The sequence below is a fragment of the Mauremys mutica genome, chromosome 1, assembly GCF_020497125.1.
Source record: "Mauremys mutica isolate MM-2020 ecotype Southern chromosome 1, ASM2049712v1, whole genome shotgun sequence".
NCBI lineage: Eukaryota > Metazoa > Chordata > Testudines > Geoemydidae > Mauremys > Mauremys mutica.
Window position 1 is genome coordinate 39,388,363 of NC_059072.1, and position 21,002 is coordinate 39,409,364.

The 21,002-nt window shown below is 42.9% G+C and overlaps 1 protein-coding gene across 11 annotated transcripts in view; it reads left to right on the plus strand.

Annotated features, from left to right (window-relative positions):
• Positions 1-516: 516 nt before the first annotated feature.
• PANX2 (pannexin 2) overlaps positions 517-21,002 on the plus strand; it is a 28,184-nt gene continuing 7,698 nt past the window's right edge. Inside the window, exons 1-4 of one of the 11 annotated variants that reach the window (XM_045008300.1) lie at positions 4,048-4,185; positions 14,478-14,548; positions 18,351-18,680; positions 19,089-19,232. Coding sequence is in view for 1 of the 11 variants with exons in the window: in XM_045008283.1 (XP_044864218.1) it covers positions 3,960-4,185 (226 nt within the window). In the remaining 10 variants the exon portion in view is untranslated. The other 10 variants (XM_045008307.1, XM_045008308.1, XM_045008310.1 and 7 more) reach the window with 10 other exon arrangements.

Here is a 21,002-nt window from a genome sequence, read left to right on the forward strand (position 1 = left end):
GGGCATGGGCACCTATGTGTTCTTATTGACAACAAGTCTCTACTTGCTGCTGCAGATGAAGTCCCAGTTAGAAACAGAGACAAAGCAAGCACCCAGGCTGGGGAGTGGAAGCGGTCCCAGATAATATATGAGAACAGTGAAGCGGGCAGTGCTGGTGGGGTGGATAGACATGGGGGAGGGCTCTGCACTGCTCACCTCTACCCCCCACAACAACCCACCACCACCACAGGCCCAGGAGATAACAAAAAAGGTACAGTCACTCCAGTAGCAGTACCCACTCCATAAAGTAGTGGTGCTGCTGCTGCTGCTGCTGCAGCCACTCTTTTTCCTCCAGAAGAGTGGCAGCAGCAGCACCTGAGATGGGGTGGCTGTAAGAGATGAGTTAGCATTCTGATCACCTGGAGGCTAATTAGTACATCAGGAGAAGCTGATTGAGGGCAATGAACTCAATTGGCCCATCAGTCCAGGGTTGATAAAAGGCACAGGAAGGAAGTGCAAAGGGAAGAAAGAATTTTTTTTTTGTGGTGTGAGACTGTTGGTCTTGCTGAGAAGGCTGAAACCTTGGTAAACACTGTAAAGAGGTGGGAGCATGGGGGACTGTGGTTATATTGGTAAAGGGGACTGGAAATAAAGCTTTCCTGAGAGCATACTTGGAGGATTCTGGGTGGTTTCTGCTACTAAGAAGATGGGGTAGAGCAGGGCCCTTGTGAGAATTCTCTATTATCAAATTCTACTGTGTGTTCCTTTATTTAAAACATATATATGCTTTTCAAGCTTATAGTTGAAGAAGCCTGCACATAAGTTTATGCAGAGTTGGGAATTAGTTAAAGATATCATTTGTTTATAATAAAACAAAAATATTACATATTACAGGAAGACCAAACCATTACTGCATGTAATAGGTATGACCTAATATTGCAGATACGTAGAGGTAACTGTGACTCAGTGGTTGCAGTACCACTATGCAAACTAAAGCCTCTATCTAGAAAAAATTTAAAGCACTGCTTAACTTTGTGATACAGATATTCCCATTGATATCAATGCCATGTGAGTCTAGGTAGCCAAAAAACACATCTCTGTTTAGTAAAAACTTCAGTAGAAATTTTGGTTTACAGAGATATTTCAAATAAGGTAGTATTGGGCCCTTCATGAATTTCAGGAGTAAATTCAACACACAAGTGGTGACCTGGTGCTGGAGAGAGGCGAAATAAGTGTGAGAAAGGTAGTTCTCGTATGTGGATCAAAGAGAATGAGGAAAAAAAGTCTTATGACAACCCAGAAAATCAGATAGCATTGTAGTAATACAGTAGAACCTCAGAGTTATGAACACCAGAATTATGAATTGACCAGTCAACCACACACCTCATCTGGAACTGGAAGTATACACTCAGGCAGCAGCAGAGACAAAAAGAAAGCAGGTACAGTACTGTGTTAAACTACTAAAAAATAAATGGAATGCAGCATTTTTCTTCTGCATAGTAAAGTTTCAAAGCTATATTAAACCAATGTTCAGTTGTAAACTTTTGAAAGAATAGCCATAATGTTTTGTTGAGAGTTACAAACATTTCAGTTATGAACAATCTCCATTCTCGAGGTGATTGTAACTGTGAGGTTCTGCTGTATAATGGCAAAGAATAAACTTGTGCTATACAAAAGAAAATAAATATAAAATTATAAATTAAAATCATAATAAGAACATGGGAAATTTTACAACAAAACACTTTGAGAGGTGACTACTTAACTACTAGCATTATTTTCTGTGATTATTTGCTATTAAACCTATAAATTAAGTAACACACCATACATCTGTACAATGTTAACCAAGATATATGATAGTGTGCTAAGGACAAGAAGTAAAAATATTGCTTTTTAAATAAATACATTTTAGGAGTGAAACTATATTTTGAGCAGAGTGAGAAGGAGCAATCAGATCAACAAACATGATACTTGTGAACAGATATGAGGCTACCTGCAGACATACTACACCTATGTAAACAAACAGAATTCTTTTAAATGCCAAAAATATGTATGATATATAAATAATGTGTGTGTTGTGTGTAAAATGTTCAGTATTGCTAACTCCACAACTCTTTAAAAAAAGCCTGGCTCCCAAAACTCATGAGATTTGTTTTTAAGTGATTTTTTTAAAATGTTGGGCTCTTTTAAATCCACCTTCCGGCTGTTGGCTTTCAGGGTGCACTTGCTTCACCATCCAAACTTTTCTCTAAAAATAGGAGGGATAGAAACTTAATATTTTTAAATGAAAGCTGTGCTCTCCTGTAATATCATGATTCCTCTAGCTGGGGTTGTAAAAAATTGCAAGAGCTGGAGAGCCTGAATACTGTATTAAGCCAAGTCTCTTTTGGCAGGTCATTGGATCATTTCAAATAACGAGCTGCTTTATGTAGGCACTGATCTACCCTCTGCCTTTAACAGCACAGCCTGGAAAGGGGATGCTGAGATCAGCCAACCAGGAACTCAACCTCTGTGCTGCCCTTGCCCTATTCTGGCCATCACTGTAAACTGCTCAGCCCATTGTTAACAACTTTTCTCCCCTCGATCCCTCCTTATCTCCCAGCTTCTGCCACTGCTCCTGCAGTCAGTCCATCGCCTCCTTTCTCAGCCTCATCTCCTGCACCGTCCCTGAGTCTGCCCATCTGGCTCCCTCCTCTGGGCATGTTGTGTCCCCCAGCACAAACGCTGCCTGTGCCTCCCCTTGATTTGCCCCACCACCACCACCAGCTGGGAAAGGCGGTTCTGAGGGCAAGGATGCCCAGGTAGGGCAGCCCCCTTCAGGCGAGGCTACTGAGCATGCCTGGCAATAGCCCGGTACCAAATCCGGCTGCTTCCAACCCAGAGCCGAGCTGCGGCGCCACAGCACCAGCGCGTGGCAGCGCTACCACGGCAGCCCGTTCGTGTGCCGTGCCGTGCCTGGTAACAGCCAACGCCGCTCCCAGCTACCCCTCCCCCTGCAAGTCCCCCCTCCCCCCAGCTGCTGCTTCCAGCTGGGCAGGCTCCAGATGTTTGGTTTAACAACTGAAAGAACCTCTTGCGTTCAGCCGATTCATTCCCGGGCTGCAGCCTCCTTCCCGCCGCTGCAAGCCCCTTCTTGAATTCCTCTGCACGTTGCTGCTGCTGCTGGGGCAGATGGAAATTTCTTTGCAAGCGCCTTTCAGCAGCGGCAATAACAAGCACCGATAAATTACCCCCCATCCACCCCAATTTGGGGGTGACTGTATTACTGGAGGAGGTGCGGTTACTCCTCCTGGCAGAGGGAGAGGGGGTAAGTTGTTTTCGCCTCTGCAGTTATTGACAACGTCACCGTTTGGCGCACACCATCCGCTTGGAGCTGAAGAGACCAAAGTTACAAGGTAAATGTCCTCCCTGCGTCTGCAACACTTTACCTGGGGCAGCCTGGCTTTGGCCGGCTATTATTATATGGCAGGTTATTGCAGAGCTCCTTGCATTGTTCTTCTCACTGAATGCCCACCTCTCACGGCCTTTTCTTGCAGGGCTCTTCCCTGAATGTTATTGCACAGCTCGCCCTGCCTTGCCCGTGTTGCTCCTTGATTTCTCACCGTGCGGCTCTGGTTGCATCATTGCCCCGATCATATTATAGCTCTGTTGCCTCGCCCTCTTTGCCTGGCTTTCCCTGGGTGCGCTGCGTGCTCTCCAGCGCAGAGCTGCGGAGCATGCCCGGGATAACTTCCGGGCGGCAGACCCGCAGTCTCAATAGGAGCAGCATCTCCTGCGAGCTAAAGATGGTGCCACTGCTGCAAGCCCGCCCGCCGCCCCACCTGCCCTGGTGCCTGGCTGCGGCGCCCATCTGCATGGGCTGTTCTCACTGTCGGTGTCACCCTGTAGGCTGGGAGCGCCCGCGCCTCCGGGGAGTCACGCACAGGCGAAGCTCGGCCACCCCCCGGGGAGCCGGTGTGGCGTGAACCCGCCTGCAGCTGCTTATGCAACACATCATCGATAACCACCCGGACATGGCTACTGCTCTGCTGGCGGGCGAGAAGCTGAAGGAGCTGATCCTGCCCGGGCAGCAGGACGACAAGGCCGGTTCGCTGGCGGCGCTGCTGCTGCAGCTCAAGCTAGAGCTGCCCTTCGACCGCGTGGTCACCATCGGCACCGTCCTCATCCCCATTCTGCTCGTCACCCTGGTCTTCACCAAGAACTTCGCCGGTAAGGGCAGCAGGGCCCCCCGCTCGGCCCTTCACCCCACCCGGGGAGGGGGTAGCTAGAGCGCAGGTGGGCGAACCCGGGAGAGAAGGGGCAGCAGATGGCGCGATCATTGTGCGGCTTTCTCTGTGGGTAGCGGGCCTACAGATTGGTAGCTCTCTGCGGGCAGCTAAAGCTCCTCAGGCGAACAAGTAGGGTTGCCAACGCTCCAGGATTGTCCTGAAGTCTGCAGGAATTAAAGATTAATCTTTAATTAAAGATTATGTGAGGTGGTGAAACCTCCAGGAATACTTCCAACCAAATTTGGCAACCCCAAGGGAGAAAGATGGAGGGCCCAGTTCCACTCTCCTTATTCCTGCAGCCTCCTTTAAACCACTAGGACTGCAAGCCGACCCTGTGTTTGCAAGGCGGTGATTTCCTCTGATCAGTTACTCCTCTGATCCCTGGGGAACTTGCTGGGGCTGAAGGGAGTTTACCTGGCCATTGCTATGATGCCACAGGTGGACACACTTGTGAAGATGAGCTGAGGCAGCCACTTTAGTATTTTAGTTTATTTGTTAAACAGAAGCTATGCTGATCTACCAAAAATGATTTTTAAACATATCTCTATTATACAAATGTACTGGTGGATTGTGTGCATGTTTAACTGCACTGTTAGGTGAACAATAGTAATTTTATACATATATACTACATCCATATTGTGGTAGGCCCAATTGCGATTATGAAAATAACTATTTGCCTACTAGGTTGTTACTGTCTATTGTGAAAATCTGTATTCAGACACTTGTAAACATTTTATTTGCAACTAGATTGACCACAGCATCCCTTTCAGAGCCTTTATGATCTATGAAATCAATCCTTCATATTGAACTTTGAAAACTAGGGACCCATTAATTGTTCTGGGTCTTTTGAAGTAAGTAGTCTCTCAAGTAAACAAATCTTAGGCTGTGAAATATGGACTTGATGAATGGAGCTCTTAAGCCTTTATTGTATTAATCTGACCACTGCACAGGTGATTTAAGGCTGCATACTAAAAATCAATATTAAATTTGTGTTTAAAAATGTGGTCTGCAGCTAGTAGCATTAGTAGGTAGTGTTGACTTCAGTGGGAGTTTTGTCAAACAAGCATGACAGAATCAAGCCCTTATTGTGTATGCATTGGGGCTGACTTTTACAACTCTGTATCCTGTTTGGTTCCATTATTAGATATTCATAAACCATATGAAGGATTAACTGTTTGACAAATTATTTTGTTTAAATGGAAGACATTTTTAATCTTACAAATTAAAGCAATTTTAAACCAGTTACTTTTTAAAAAAAATTATAGCTCAAGATTTTTATACACCTCTACCCTGATATAACGCAACCCGATATAACACAGATTTGCATATTGAGCAGTAAGCCTGGGGCTCTGGCAGCAGGGCTTGAGCGGCACTTTAAAGGGCTCGGGGCTCCGCCTGCTGCGTCACACCCCGGGCTCTTTAAATCACCGCTGGAACCCTGCCGCCACTACCCCGGGGCTGCGGCAACGGGGCTCAGCCGGTGATTTAAAGGGCCCGGAGCTCTGGCTGCTGTGGGGAGCCCCGGGCTCTTTAAATCACCGCTGGAGCCCTGCCACCACTACCCTGATATAATGGGGTTTCATCTATAACGCGGTAGGGATTTTTGGCTCCCGAGGACTGCGTTATATCAGGATAGAGGTGTACATGAATAGTGATATTTAGTGTCTCAGTTTTTGGATGCCCAACCTGAGACACCTTGAAGGGGCCTCATTTTCAGAAAGTGCTAATGTGGTGAAAATTAGCCCCCTTTAAGTTCACTCATATTGAGAATGCAAAATCACTAGTGATTTTTGAAAATCATCATCACAGACTCTAAGGGCTTTAGACTCTCTCTTCCTCTGCTTGGTGTGGAGAGAAGCAAAATAGGGCAGAACCTCAACCAGCCCTGTAGAAGAGGGAACCCTACCTGTGGCATGTTCCTCCTGTACTGCAAATGCCCTTCTGTGTGACATCTGCAGGCTTTGTGGGTCTTAGAGGTAATCTTCTGAGGAAGGGAAAGGAGTTTGATAACTTCCCTCTGGATAATGTGGATTTCCCAGTAGAAATCTATCCATGACTTATCTGGTGAAAGGAGCAGTAACTTACCTCCATGTCTACAGTCCTTTCAGAGAAAGAGTTCCAAAGGGAACCATGTGATTAATGGAGGGGAGGCTGAGATATTCTCAGACTGGATGTCACTCTGCAAGGATAAGCAAACAAGTGCATGTGAATCTAGTGGAGCAGCTGATTTTACTGACATAAATCCTTCATTTTCCCTTTTGGCTTAAACTGCACTCCCTGCAGGGGAAAATCTGCCTTTATCTCTGCAGCTTGAGGAACATATTTTACCCTTGGGAAGATTTATATGTGGAAGGGGCAGTCTGTATCCTTAAGAGTCAAACCTTTTTCAGATAGATCAAAACCAAAATCATTTGAGTCTAGTCACAGACTCTATATGCTAAGTTCACCTTGGGATCACGAAACTGTAGCTTATGCTAAAAGCAGTTTTTGCAGTGTTGTGGTAGCTGTGTTCAGGATATGAATGAGGTCATCTTTTATTGCACCAACTTCTGTTGGTGGGCGGTATGGCTTTCAAGCTATGCAGGGCTCTATGTAGCTTGAAAGCCTGTACCTTCCACCAGCAGAAGTTGGTCCAAAGAAAGATAAAAGAATAGACTGGACAAACCTCGCCTCTCAGCACAAAGGACACCATTATATTATACTGGGAAAATGGGCCACATTCTGCTCTCCAGTGGTGTCACTGGGTTGCTCAGATACTCCAAAACACAGAAAAACAAAACAGAAAGGGGGAGGAGGGGGAAGAATAAAAGACACTCTGGATGGGGAAAAAAAAATTGAGTGGGTAATAAGAACATAACATAAGAACGGCCGTACCGGGTCAGACCAAAGGTCCATCTAGCCCAGTATCTGTCTACCGACAGTGGCCAATGCCAGGTGCCCCAGAGGGAGTGAACCTAACAGGCAATAATCAAGTGATCTCTCTCCTGCCATCCATCTCCATCCTCTGATAAACAGAGGCTAGGGACACCAGTCCTTACCCATCCTGGCTAATAGCCATTTATGGACTTAACCACCATGAATTTATCCAGTTATCTTTTAAACGCTGTTGTAGTCCTAGCCTTCACAACCTCCTCAGGTAAGGAGTTCCACAAGTTGACAGTGCGCTGCGTGAAGAACTTCCTTTTATTTGTTTTAAACCTGCTGCCTATTAATTTCACTTGATGACCAATAGTTCTTGTATTGTGGGAATAAGTAAATAACTTTTCCTTATCCACTTTCTCCATATCACTCATGATTTTATATACCTCTATCATATCCCCCCTTAGTCTCCTCTTTTCCAAGTTGAAGAGTTCTAGCCTCTTTAATCTTTCCTCATATGGGACCCTCTCCAAACCCCTAATCATTTTAGTTGCCCTTTTCTGAACCTTTTCTAGTGCCAGTATATCTTTTTTGAGGTGAGGAGACCACATCTGTACACAGTATTCGAGATGTGGGCGTACCATGGATTTATATAAGGGCAATAATATATTCTCAGTCTTATTCTCTATCCCCTTTTTAATGATTCCTAACATCCTGTTTGCTTTTTTGACCGTCTCTGCACACTGCGTGGACATCTTCAGAGAACACGATGACTCCAAGATCTTTTTCCTGACTCGTTGTAGCTAAATTAGCCCCCATCATATTGTATGTATAGTTGGGGTTATTTTTTCCAATGTGCATTACTTTACATTTATCCACATTAAATTTCATTTGCCATTTTGTTGCCCAATCACTTAGTTTTGTGAGATCTTTTTGAAGTTCTTCACAATCTGCTTTGGTCTTAACTATCTTGAGCAGTTTAGTATCAGCTGCAAACTTTGCCACCTCACTGTCTACCCCTTTCTCCAGATCATTTATGAATAAATTGAATAGGATTGGTCCTAGGACTGACCCTTGCGGAACACCACTAGTTACCCCTCTCCATTCTGAGAATTTACCATTAATTCCTACCCTTTGTTCTCTGTCTTTTAACCAGTTCTCAATCCATGAAAGGACTTTCCCTTTTATCCCATGACAGCTTAATTTACATAACAGCCTTTGGTGAGGGACCTTGTCAAAGACTTTCTGGAAATCTAAGTATACTATGTCCCCCTTGTCCACATGTTTGTTGACCCCTTCAAAGAACTCTAATAGATTAGTAAGACACGATTTCCCTTTACAGAAACCATGTTGACTATTGCTCAACAGTTTGTTTTTCTATATGTCTGACAATTTTATTCTTAACTATTGTTTCGACTAATTTGCCCGGTACTGACGTTAGACTTACCGGTCTGTAATTTTCGGGATCACCCTAGAGCCCTTTTTAAATATTGGCGTTACATTAGCTAACTTCCAGTCATTGGGTATCGAAGCCGATTGAAAGGACAGGTTACAAATCTTAGTTAATAGTTCCACAACTTCACATTTGAGTTCTTTCAGAACTCTTGGGTGAATGCCATCTGGTCCCGGTGACTTGTTAATGTTGAGTTTATCAATTAATTCCAAAACCTCCTCTAGTGACACTTTAATCTGTGACAGTTCCTCAGATTTGTCACCTACAAAAGCCAGCTCAGGTTTGGGAATCTCCCTAACATCCTCAGCCATGAAGACTGAAGCAAAGAATCCATTTAGTTTCTCCGCAATGACTTTATCATCTTTAAGCGCTCCCTTTGTATCTTGATCATCCAGGGGCCCCACTGGTTGTTTAGCCCCACATCCTGTTTAGCATAAAACTATAATGTAAGCTCATCCTGGACATGGTGTAATAAAATTGTCTTCTCTTTGGGAGCTAACAACTCAGGATCAGAGCTTCTAATTACTAAGGACTCAGTCCTGCTCCCATTGAAATCAGTAGCAAAACTCCCATTAATTTTAATAGGAGCAGGATTAGACCCTAGCTCTTTTATTACCAAGGCTCTATTTACTCAGACTTCTTAGTGAAATTACACTTGTTCAGAGAGATTGTACACTGTGTTTACTAATGATGTTAGTCCTGCTACACTGTGTTTACTAATGATGTTAGTCCTGCTGAATACATGCCTTATTGCTAAGTGTATTTATTAGCACATACCCTGCTTCCTGATGCTTGTATTATGCTTTACCCATGCACTGTCACTATAGTTTCCAAAGTCTAGCTATGCTCTTCGCTTTGAATGCTTCTCCATACCTTCTGGCTGGGCTGGTGCAACCACTAGGCAAACTAGGCGGCCGCCTAGGGCGCCAAGATTTGAGGGCGCCAAAAAGCGGTGCCCAAAATGTCTGGGATGCTCACTCAGCGCTGGCTAAACGTGTAACCCTCTTCCCGCCACTGTGCGAGGGGACACTGCGGCTTTGATCAGCTCCGGCCGGCTGGGAAGTGATGTCATTTCCTCCTCCGGCCGCTGGGGCGCTGCGCTGCTCCGACTCTTCCTCAGGGCCCCCACCCCTCCTCAGCCCTGCCCCGCCCCTACTCCCGTGAACTCTGCAGCAGGGCCGGGCCTGCACTCACCGGTGGGGGGAAGTGCAGAGACCCAACCCCAGCCGCGCCACCGGTGAGTGCTGGGGGGTGGTTCTTCCCTGCCCTCCAAGCCAGCCCCATCCCCCCCGCCCTGCCTCCAGCCAGCCCCACACCCCTTGCCCGCATCCAGCCCCTGCCACACACCCCTGCCCAAAGCCAGCCAGCCCCACACTCCCCTGTCTCCATCCAACCCCTGCCGCACCACCGTGCCCAAAGCCAGCCAGCCCCACATCCTGTCAGGTTATTCATTTATTTTCATTAAATATGTAGACTAAATAATGACATTAATAAATTTTCAAGCCGAATGTGTACTAATTCTAATGAACAATGCCACATTATGCAGTATTCATTTTTGAAAGTTTATAATAAGCGATGCTCCGGGGGTGGGGGGGTGCAAGGTGGAAGTTTCACCTAGGGTGCAAAATATCCTTGCACCGGCCCTTCCTTCTGGCAAATTAGATAGTAGATATAGAAAAAGCAAACTCTGCTGGCAAAAATGCGGTGATTTTTGTTATTGTATCTTTATCGCAAATACCATGGCAGCTTCCCAAATGCTGCTTTGTGCCTTGAATTCAGAAGTTATTGTGTCAGAATAAACAATAAGAACTGATACTTCTTATGAATCCTAATTCCTGTAAATAGTAATATCCATGGAAAGCCACTTAAAGCCAATGTAATCTTCCTAAATAAAAAGAAACTTATGGGCAGATCTATCCAGGCTTATGCAACCAGTACTTGTAAAACACTTGAGTGCAGTGTATGTAATTAAGGGTGTTATACAAGTATGGTGAGGTGAGCTCAGAGCAATGGTTTCTTGCAACATATCTTTCTTAGTGTAGGAAGGGTCTGTATGACTAGTATTTGGTGTACAGCTGAACCCCTCATATCCCTTCTCTACTCCAGTACTTATGCATGCAGGACCAAGCAAGGAGTAAATAGGAGTCAACAGTGTCTGTGAAATCCAGTGGAGCATGTGGAGTAGCATCCACTTGACTGGACAGCTTGCTTGTGCTATACAAGTGACTTGGAAAAGGGAATACACCAGGAGAAAACTTGAGTTTCCCAGCATCAGCCCATGCCTCGTTGGCCTAGAAAGTGATTATAGACAAGCACAATTATACTTTAGATAACAAGACAAAAAATGTCATGACAGAATTATTTAAAAGGCAATAATCCATCTCCGGTCTTAAAGTTCATTATCTCTGTAGCATGAGTTAACGTGTACTGTACTTCCCTGATGGGTAAAGTAAAGAGAGAGTTAGTTTATGATGTTAATACTGTATTTATTTCATAAGCCAAATGCTTGTTTAAGTTAACATAACTTTCTCTTTGTTTATCTAGGCAGTTTATTCCACACTGATTGCCCTGGTACCCGAGTGCTTTTATCTTTACATCACCACTGAGAAATTAAGAATATGATTAACTGTTTTAATAATTATATTAACACGTAAAGAAGGATTTAGTAGTTCACTAGGCACTGAACTAAGTCTTATGTTAACTCCATGAATAAGACCACAGTGTAAGTGAGCTTCATATTTTACGTGTTGTTTTAAATATGGAAGAGCCTTCCTTCCATCAGAGGTACCTTTTGCTGTCACTCTTTATGAACTTTTGTTCCTGACTTTGTGTCAAAGATAAACTGAGATGACAGTCTATGTTTGCCAGATGTAAGAAACTGTAATGTAAACAAAATCTATTGAGAGAGAAAATAATTTCCTCCCCAAACTTCACTACTAGATGGGAATGCATTTTGGGTGAAATTCACTCCTGCGCAGAGGGACACCATGAGGCCTCTGTACCATGTAAGCCCAATACGATTTTGAGAGTGAAATCCTGACCACATTGAAGTCAATGGTAGTTTTGCTATTGACTTCATTGGGGCCAGGATTTCACTCTGAGGGCATAAGTTAAGGCTTACATGGGGCATACCATGGTTCTTGTGCTGACCCTCTGCAAAGAGGTGAAATTCACCCTTTACTTATGCTCTTCAGGACATCTCTCAGGAGAGACCTGTGGACACTTGCTCACATATAGTCCATTTTACAGAGTTGTTACTGAACTTGCCAGTTTTTTTTAAATAAAATAGCATGATTCCTAGAAAGCAAGCTCCCCAGAGGGTGAGTCAGCAGCTATACATAGCATGTTTATAGTTGGAACATGATAACCACAGTGAGGGTACGAAGGCCTCTAAGAAAGATACTCGGCTATTATGCTAGCAAAAAAATCTGGGAGCTTGAGAGTCCAAGGGATTGGCATGAGCCCTCTCCTCATCTCTGACCCCTATACCCCAGCCCTAGAAAAATTGCATCTCACACGCTGATTCTGCTCCCATTGGAAATCAGCAGGCATTTTGCCTTTAATGGGAGCAGGATTGGCCTATAATTCTTTGACTGAATGGGTTCGGATCTGAATTTAAGTTGAACTCAAGATTTGTTTTCTAAAATTTCAGGGCTTAAAGCCTTGTTTACAAGGATTCATACAATAGCCAGGTCTCAAGGAGTCAGCTCCAGTGGTGTTGATGGTAGTACACAGAGGATAACAAGTCCAAATGCACAGAGCTGGTAGGCCCAGAGGAATTTACTTGTTTTTATTCAGTGTTTTCCTTCAGGAATTATTGTCTGAAACTTAAGGACAACAAAAGGATGATATATTTTTTTAAATTTAAGATGAAAGCTATCATCTGTGCATATTTGAACTCTTTCCTTTATTGTCAAAGGTATTTGTATTTCTTTTAAAATACCAAAGATGTCCCTAGTCATGTTAATAAGAGAGTTTAATACACAAGTCTCCAGTGCACAGTCCACTTCATATGCCTCTCCTTGCATGGTACATGTCCGTTCATGACCCTTCAAAGGGTCAGAAACCCTTCCGTTTTTCATTCCATAACGTTTCATACACACAGCCCTGATTCTTTGCTGTCTGACACCTTGTTATATGTTCATGGCATACACAGAGAGAGAGAGAGATAAAAACATAAATACTCTTGCTGCAGGGTGGCAGTGTAACACTACTTTTATTTCCTAAAATTCAGAATAACACACAAGAATCCCAAAACAGAGAGAAAGCAGGCTGTCCCCCAAAACAGAGAGACACAACTCAGCCCTCTTTACACTGGGCTGGCTGCCTGCAAACCAGTTGGTGCTAGGTTCAGAATCGCATGCTTCTGTACAGATCCTGCTAGCCTGCAAGCAGGACCAGGAAAACCCCAGAGCATTTCGAGTGATAGCTTACAATTTCAATACAGTGTTCAGTACACCACTCTTGTTTAGAACACTACCACTGGTGTGTGAATGGAGGAAATGTACCCCCACTTTGTACCGGTGAAAATGACTATACAAGGTGCCAGACAGCCTAGAAGCAAGCTGTGAGCCTATAATTTTATGGTGTCACTTGTGCAATTTATACATTATTTATTGGTGGCCTTCCATATTAGAAATGTCAGAGCCTACTGGATTAGTATGTTCATATTACTAGGGGTTTTTCAATTTTTCTTACTGAACCAGAATTTTATTGCTCCTATCTTTTGCATCCTTCTTGGAAGAATATGCAAAGAAATGATAAGCCACCACAAAATTTCATTTAGTTACACATTAGTACAGTAACCACAGAGCAGACATGCAGTTCTAATCCAGAATCAAACCAAATCCACTCTACCCCAAAGTTCAGCAGTTGTTTTGGATTTGATGTTCTGTTTCTCCCATTCTAGAGACAGGTCAGAGCTGTGAAGTTTTGATCTAGATCTAAAGAGTCCCAAATGTTTGGATGCGCTACAGGCACATTTCCATATATAGGTCCCTTTTACAATGTCTAGAATCAAAGTGTTGGAATCTTGAATTACACATACAACATTAAATCTGACTTTGAAGTGAATCATTTTGTGTCCAGTGCTGTTTTAACTCTCCCTTCAGTTCCTCCTGTCTTTAGCCATGAAACCCACGGACCTGAAGCTCACCACAAATAGGTCATCCGAGGTAGAAATGTACATGCCCAGAGGATAATCTGTGCAGAATACTTTTCTTCATTGGCAGGTGCTGAAGTTGTTTGTTCTGTGGGTAGCTGCAATATGATTGTCAGGACAGTGATTCTGAAGTTAGAGTGAGGATACTTGTGGTGTTGTTGCCTCATCCTCCCAGACACTAAGTTCTTCAGCCTACTTTAGATTAGGAGGAATTTGGTCCTTGCTTTTAACTGCTTAGTTTGGTGTGTATTGTTTTATTTTCCTTATTATAAAGAAAAATTCTCCATTGAACAGGTCAGGTCTGGTGCTGTGCTGCTTACTCAGACAATGCTCTCATTGATGTCTGTGGGAGATTTTCTGAGTAAGGAGCTGAAGCGTAGGCTCCAAAGGGAATGAATGCATTCTTGCATATGTTATGTTCCATTTTAAATATCAAGGTATTGAAATGTTTGATTTCTGAATGATCAAAGAAAGCTTTAGGGTTAATGATGGAGTCCATTAATTTCCTTATAATGTACACTACCCAGTGTTTTCCCGTCACAGTGAATGATAATTTTCATATCACAGTCAACTATCACATGTTCATTTTTCCCCTCAAAAGCTGTTAAATACTTCTAATAAAGCAGAACATTGGCAGCCAGTTGATTTATGGTTTGGTCAAAAAGTCAAGCTCTGCTGTTGGCCTTCTTATTAAATTTATAAATTGATGCCTTCAAATACCAAACATTGCTCACAAATACTGTATTTCTATATCTCTTAGCAGTTACCTAGCTCAGCCCTCTACCACCCTTCTGCTAGAAAATTCTCATGAGGAAGTAATGGAAGGAGACAGTAAGTTAAATGACTGATGAGTCAGTTCAAGTTTTATGTTTTAATTCCTGATATGTAATCATTTCTGCATAAATGATGCTTATTTCACTGTGTAGTACAGTTTCTACATGAGTTCAATGTCTCTTGATGCATTTCATTATCTACAGTATGTTTTAAATCATGTTTGTTGAGGATTTATTTAATACACAATGAGGTTCTCTTTTTTGGTATCTCTGATCAACCTCTCTTACTAATATTGTTTCAAGATGTGGGCAGCGTATGTTACACATACTCAAGTCATCTGACGTATGTATAAAGTGGCTTTTAATTTTAAGTGTTTATTTTCAAAATTCTCTCTGGTTGCACCTAGAGCAGCATATAGCAGTAAAGTGCAAAAAACTATTACTGCTAAGAGTACAGGGCCAGATTCTGTCTTGGTTACATGAAGGCATAATTAAGGGCAGAAATTTGTCCCACAAGTCTTTTGGGCCCACTTAAGTTCTACTTATTACAGACCCTTAGGCCCTGATTCAGCAAATAGGATAAGAGAAGTAGCAATGGGCTTAAGCACATGCTTACATGTTTTGTAGTATCCGGGATATAAATGGGACATAGAGTCTTTTGTAGGCTTTCTGCACTGGGGGGAATTTCACCTAAAGGTTAAAGATAGTTCCCAAATAAATAGGACCCTACCAAATTCATGGTCCATTTTGATCAGTTTCATGGCCAGAGGGTTTTTAAATTGGTCAATTTCATGTTTTTAGAGGTTTACGTCTGAAATTTCACACTGTTGTAACCGTGGGGGTCCCACCCAAAAGTACATCACAGGGGGTCACAAAGCTGATGTAGGAGTGTTGTGGGATTGCCACCCTCACTTCTGCACTGCCTTCAGAGCTAGGCTCCGAAGGCAGCAGCCACAGAACTTCCCGCAGCCAGGGGAGATTCAGGGAGGTGGAGGTGGGTCTGATCTCCCCCATGCTGCTGGGAGCCTTCAAAGCTGGCAGCAGCCATGGAGCTTCCTGCAGTCGGGGAAGATACCCAGAGGTGGGTCTGAGCTCCCCCTCAGGAGCAGCCCTGCAGGGGAAGAGGAAGCCCTGTCTCTCCCCAGCCCCGCCAGGACTAGCAGCTGGAGCCCAGTGAACAGTAGGAGCCTCCAGCTGGGGTGTCCCCAGCCCTGCCCCTCCAATAGCTAGATTTCACAGGGGAGATCTGATTTCACAGTTCGTGACGTGTTTTTTGTGGCCGTGAATTTGGCAGAGCCTTACAAATAAAGGATAGACGCAAGCTGGCCTGTCCTCAGGGGCATGCGCAGAAACTTAAATTTGATCGCTTTTGGAAGGGCATTTCTGTGCCAGGGCCAGAGGAGCTCGCTCTTGCTGCCACAGCCCCAGGGCCTCTGCCAGTTATTGGGGCAAGGATGTCCATGCCCCTGCTTTCTACCCCCTTGTGCACCCCCCTGCCTGTCATGAGCTTAACTCAAGAGGCAAGGCATAGTTATCCAGTAGAGTTGTTTTCTGCAATCAAAAAACAATTCAGAGGAATAGTGTAAAGATCACATACAATATTTCTGGAAGTGACATGCAGTTATCTGTCCTGGCTTCTAGTTCTCAGAAAATGCATGGAGACATGAGCATCCTGTTATTCTCATGGGATCTCTGTGTGTGTCAGATGCATGCAGTTGAGGACTGAAGTGTGAATGAGGTGAAGTTTAACATGCACTTACAGACACCTGAAGGAATTCACAGTGACCTAAATTATCTGTTTTGTTAGATGCTGCCTTACTCAGTCTTATTCAAGAGGAAAACATGTGGTTAAATAATATTGGGGGTATGACTGAAGTTCTGGGAAGTTCATAGACTTGGATTTTAAAGCCACCTGAGGGCTTTGGAAGCCTTATTTACCATTAACTTTAAGGAGACCGGCATCCAGATATCCTGGGAAAATCTCAGCCTGTATGTTTTGGGGGCTGAAAAAGGCTTCAGAAAGAATCAGCCTCACCATTGAATTGTCAGCATTAAGATCTGTGTGGTGCATGAGTTAAAAGTCAAATATGTATAAATGTTATTGTTGGTGGCATATTATTTAGTAGACTGATATGATTCCCTTTGAGATTTCTTTTGCATCAGACAGGGCCTGATCCAAAGGCCTCGGAGGCAGTCTTTCCATTGGCTGACTGGATTTTGGATCAGGCCCATATTTATGCGCTTGTATTTGAATTTGGAAGCACAATGCTCCATAGCACTATGGTAGCAGCTTTTCTTACAGTCCCGGTGGCCATCACACAGACCTTAGGAAGCTGAGAGAGCAGCATTTCGGCCATTCCTCTGAGAAGTCCCAGTCAATGTTATGGTCCTGAGGGTTGGAGCCCAATCACTATTCCTAGGGCACTGTCAGTGCAGAGCCATCTAAAGACATGTTTAAGTCATTACTTGTGATTAATGAAGGAGTGGGATCCATTTAGGGGTTGTGGGGAGCTCACCATTTGCAGGCTCCAGGGGCTTGAGGAAGCCAGTTGGGAGGGAAAGCATGGCCTCTTTCCAATACATATAGCTGGTGGAGTGGATGGACCAGTTCAGGAGGGCAAGAGGCATCTACAGTGGGATTGTGATGCTATGTGATGACATTCTGATGGCTCTGCACTGACATTTTGCAAAAACCAGTTTTTTTACATACAGGGCAGCTTGTTTTCTAAAGGGCAATAGTCCAGGGTCTTCCATCTCCCCTTCCAAAAAAACCCCAACAACCTACTAGAAGAGATTACAAATATTTAACTACCTTATGGGCTCATTTTTTGACGTGTTTGTTTCTTTCTTTTTTATACTGAAACTATTTTTTAGTTATACCTGGGCAAAAAAGCATCTGATACAAGCCAACTTTTACACTTCTGATCATTATAAATATGAATATAACAAATATGATATTTCCACCATTTATGCTGTTTATTTTTTGCACTTGACCTGCTTAGATTGTGCAATTAGACCAGGTTGTATATAACCAGTTTTACTTTATGGTCAGAGTTCATTTCACTTTGGCATTTCATGCACAAGCACAGGTTACTTATAGGTATTTCTGTGGTGATGATTATTAATATATCTACATAAGAACAGCCATACTGGGTCAGACCAAAGGTCCATCTAGCCAGTATCCTGTCTTCCGACAGTGGCCAATTCCAGGTGCCCCAGAGGGAATGAACAGAACAGGTAATCGCCAAGTGATCCATCCCTTGTCACCCATTCCCAGCTTCTGGCAAACAGAGGCTAGGGACACCATCCCTGCCTATCCTGGCTAATAGCCATTGATGGACCTATCCTCCATGATCTTATCTAGTTCTTTTTTGAACTCTCTTACAGTCTTGGTCTTCACAACACGGATTTCAGTGGGAGCTAAATGCATAAATAGCTTTTAGGGATCTGGACCTGAGTGTTTATATGGTTGCTTTGGGCTTTTGATCACTGGAGAGGAACTTTTAAATTGCTAAAAATTATTTTAATTGATTTTTTGTTTTGTTTCAGGGAATATTACTTTATTCACTTTGAGTGAAATTTACCTCCAGGCAGAAGGCCTGTCCACCATTTAATTCCTCAAATTAGGGCTGAATTGAAAAGTAAAAAGTGCACAGGTCTCTCTTTGGGACCCTGTGTATAGGATGAATTTCACTGATTACATTTTGGTCATTCTCCAAAACCTAAACTTCTCTTCTAACTGACTTGATACTGTCCCTTAAAGCTTTACATCATGGAAATCAAGATTACAGTATAGAAACACACGTGGTTATGAGGGTAAGCCATGTCACTTTCCTCCAGATGTCTGTTTTTCCTCGCAGAGTTTTGTATAGCACAGGAGGAAACGGTTGAAGCGGGATGCAGCAGTACATCACTATGGAACATCTCTGTACAATGATATTATCATCTTGCAACATGGTCATCGTATATTGGATGATAGCTCATTATTGAAAAAATGTCTCCCATAGGAAGCAGTCTAGGGGCTTTCAACTAGGAATTTCTGACACCCCCTACCGCAACAGTTGCTATTTCTGAACTAATTCTCTCACTCTGGGCCTCCGCGTTTCAATGAGGACTCAGATAAAAATATTTCTCTTCCCCTGGGGGAGGCATTACAAGGCACTGTTGAGGCCTTTACGCCTCATTCCCTGGTAAGTGAATTTTAGCATGTGTTGTGTAGTTAATTTTAGAAAAGGTAATGTCTGTTATATGTAGTTAATATTTTGTAGCAAATACTCTCCCAAATAACTTTGTGTGTATGTTAATTATGTAGTGATAATGTAGGACTATGCTGTAGGACTTGAAATGTATGTAAATAGAGAATCGACACTTCATGAGAAGATACCCACAATTATAAATATTGGTCCTGTTTCTGCCACCCTTATTTACCTTCAGTTGTACCTATCTGTGTGGGTAGCCCATTGGCTATTAAACATAAAGACTGCTTATGTGCATCATACACAGTTATGGGTAAGGCATGTAGAATCTGGGACATTATGAGCAATAGGGTAGTCCCTTTTCTTGATTTTATTTTTTCAATTATTTTTCTTTTTAAACAGGCCAACTGGATCTAGAAAAAAGGAGAATAAATGTCTGTACTTAGGCTTTCTCATCGTGGGGGAAATTGTGCCTCAGGAAGACAAACTGAATCATCAGGCATGGAGCCTACATTCTGAAGTGAAGGACAGTACTCCTAAATAAAGGTAAAGTTATTCTCTTTTTATTTTATTAATAGTAATAATACTTAGAATTTGTAGAACGAGCTTAGGGCCTGATCCTACAAACACTTATGCATGTGCTTAATCTTACCCACTGAGTTAAGTAAGACTACATATGTAATAAGACTTGTGTGTGTAAGTTGTTGCAGGAATTGGTCCCTATGTGGAGCTTATTCTTTCATAACTGTCCTTTAAATATTGCTGTAGAGCTCATGGCCCCAGTGAAGTCAGTGGAAGTTTTGCCGTTTACTTCAATGAAACCTGGATTTCACCCAGTAATTGTTTAAATAATATCAGAAGTAATAAAGTTATACATAATTTCCCTGTAAAATATTGACAGGGAAGGCAGATCTGGTTAGGTAATATAATTTTTCGTTAGACTGAACTTTTTAACCTGGGTAACATGATTTTTTTTTTCCAGAGAGAAGAGGATCCAGAGCCATTTTCCTTTAAACATTACTTTAAAAAAAACACAATTAGTTACTTTTCTTAAAATAAAATACTTTGGTTACATGCTTTATTGCACATTTATTCCTGAGTTATGTACCTAGTGTGGATGATGCATGCCTGTGGCTGTTTGATTGCATGTATGTCGATACTGTGATATATTGTGGATGCGCTGTGTGTGGGGCATGGTATTGTACTGCATTATGATAGACCTGTCAATGTATGATAGTGTTCTGTACTAGCTGAGCTCATGAAGCTTCTCATCTGGCTTATGTAGCAGAAGCCTGTGTTTCAGTGGTACCAAATGCATATGTGTAAATCTGGATTGTGACTAATGTCTGTTTAAAGCACTGGATCTTCACAGTGTTCCCTGAAGCCTAAGGGAATTGTATTGTGGAATATTTCTGTAGCATTGCCTAAGAAGGGCTTGATTCTGCAAGGTGCTAAGCAATCTGTGGAGGTGCTGAGTGTCTTCAGCTCTCTCTGACTTCAGCACGTTGCAGATTTAGGCCCCCTGGCCCTGATTCATCAAGGCTTTCATGCATGTGAGTAGTCCCATGGACTTTCATGAATGTGTGTAACTATGTTGTTAAATTGTACACTAAAAGAGGGGTGAGTTTGGCTCTTATGTTTTAGAAACACATTTATAAGAACATCGCATTCAGTAGGTTGTATACATAGCTAATTCCTCGCTTAAAAATGTACCGAGAGAGGATGAAATGCTGGCTCCATTGCAGTCAATGGCAAAATTCCCACTGACTTCAGTGGAGCCTAGATTTCACCATCAGTGTGTGGTGTGCCTCATTATTTAAACACTACATCACTATTCATAGCAAGCCTGTCAAAATAATAAATATGTAAAACAATACAATAGCCTAAATAAATAACATCAATAAACAAAACACCAGTTAAAAATAGTACAGTGTGCTCAATAACTGTAATGAACTACAAAACTCCCACTTCACACCATACAGTGAGAGCAGCTGAAAAACAGGCATTTAACAGTGGAAGAGCTAGCAAACTTCCACAGGAGAACTTTGACTTTCTTTGCTCGACAGGAGAAACTCATATTTGAAGTCATCTCTAGTAAATGAGACTCTGTTTGGTTCAAACATCATAGTGCAACTCTTCAGATTTTTATCTCTGACCAATGAGAATGAAATGGTTATGGAGTAAGAACTCCTGTACATAATCTATAGAGATTTGCTCCCGTAGAGTACTTCACACCTGCATCAGTGCCCACTGAAGTTAATAGAAAGACTCCAGAGAGCCCAATTAGATTGGGTTGAGCCCAATTAGATATTGATC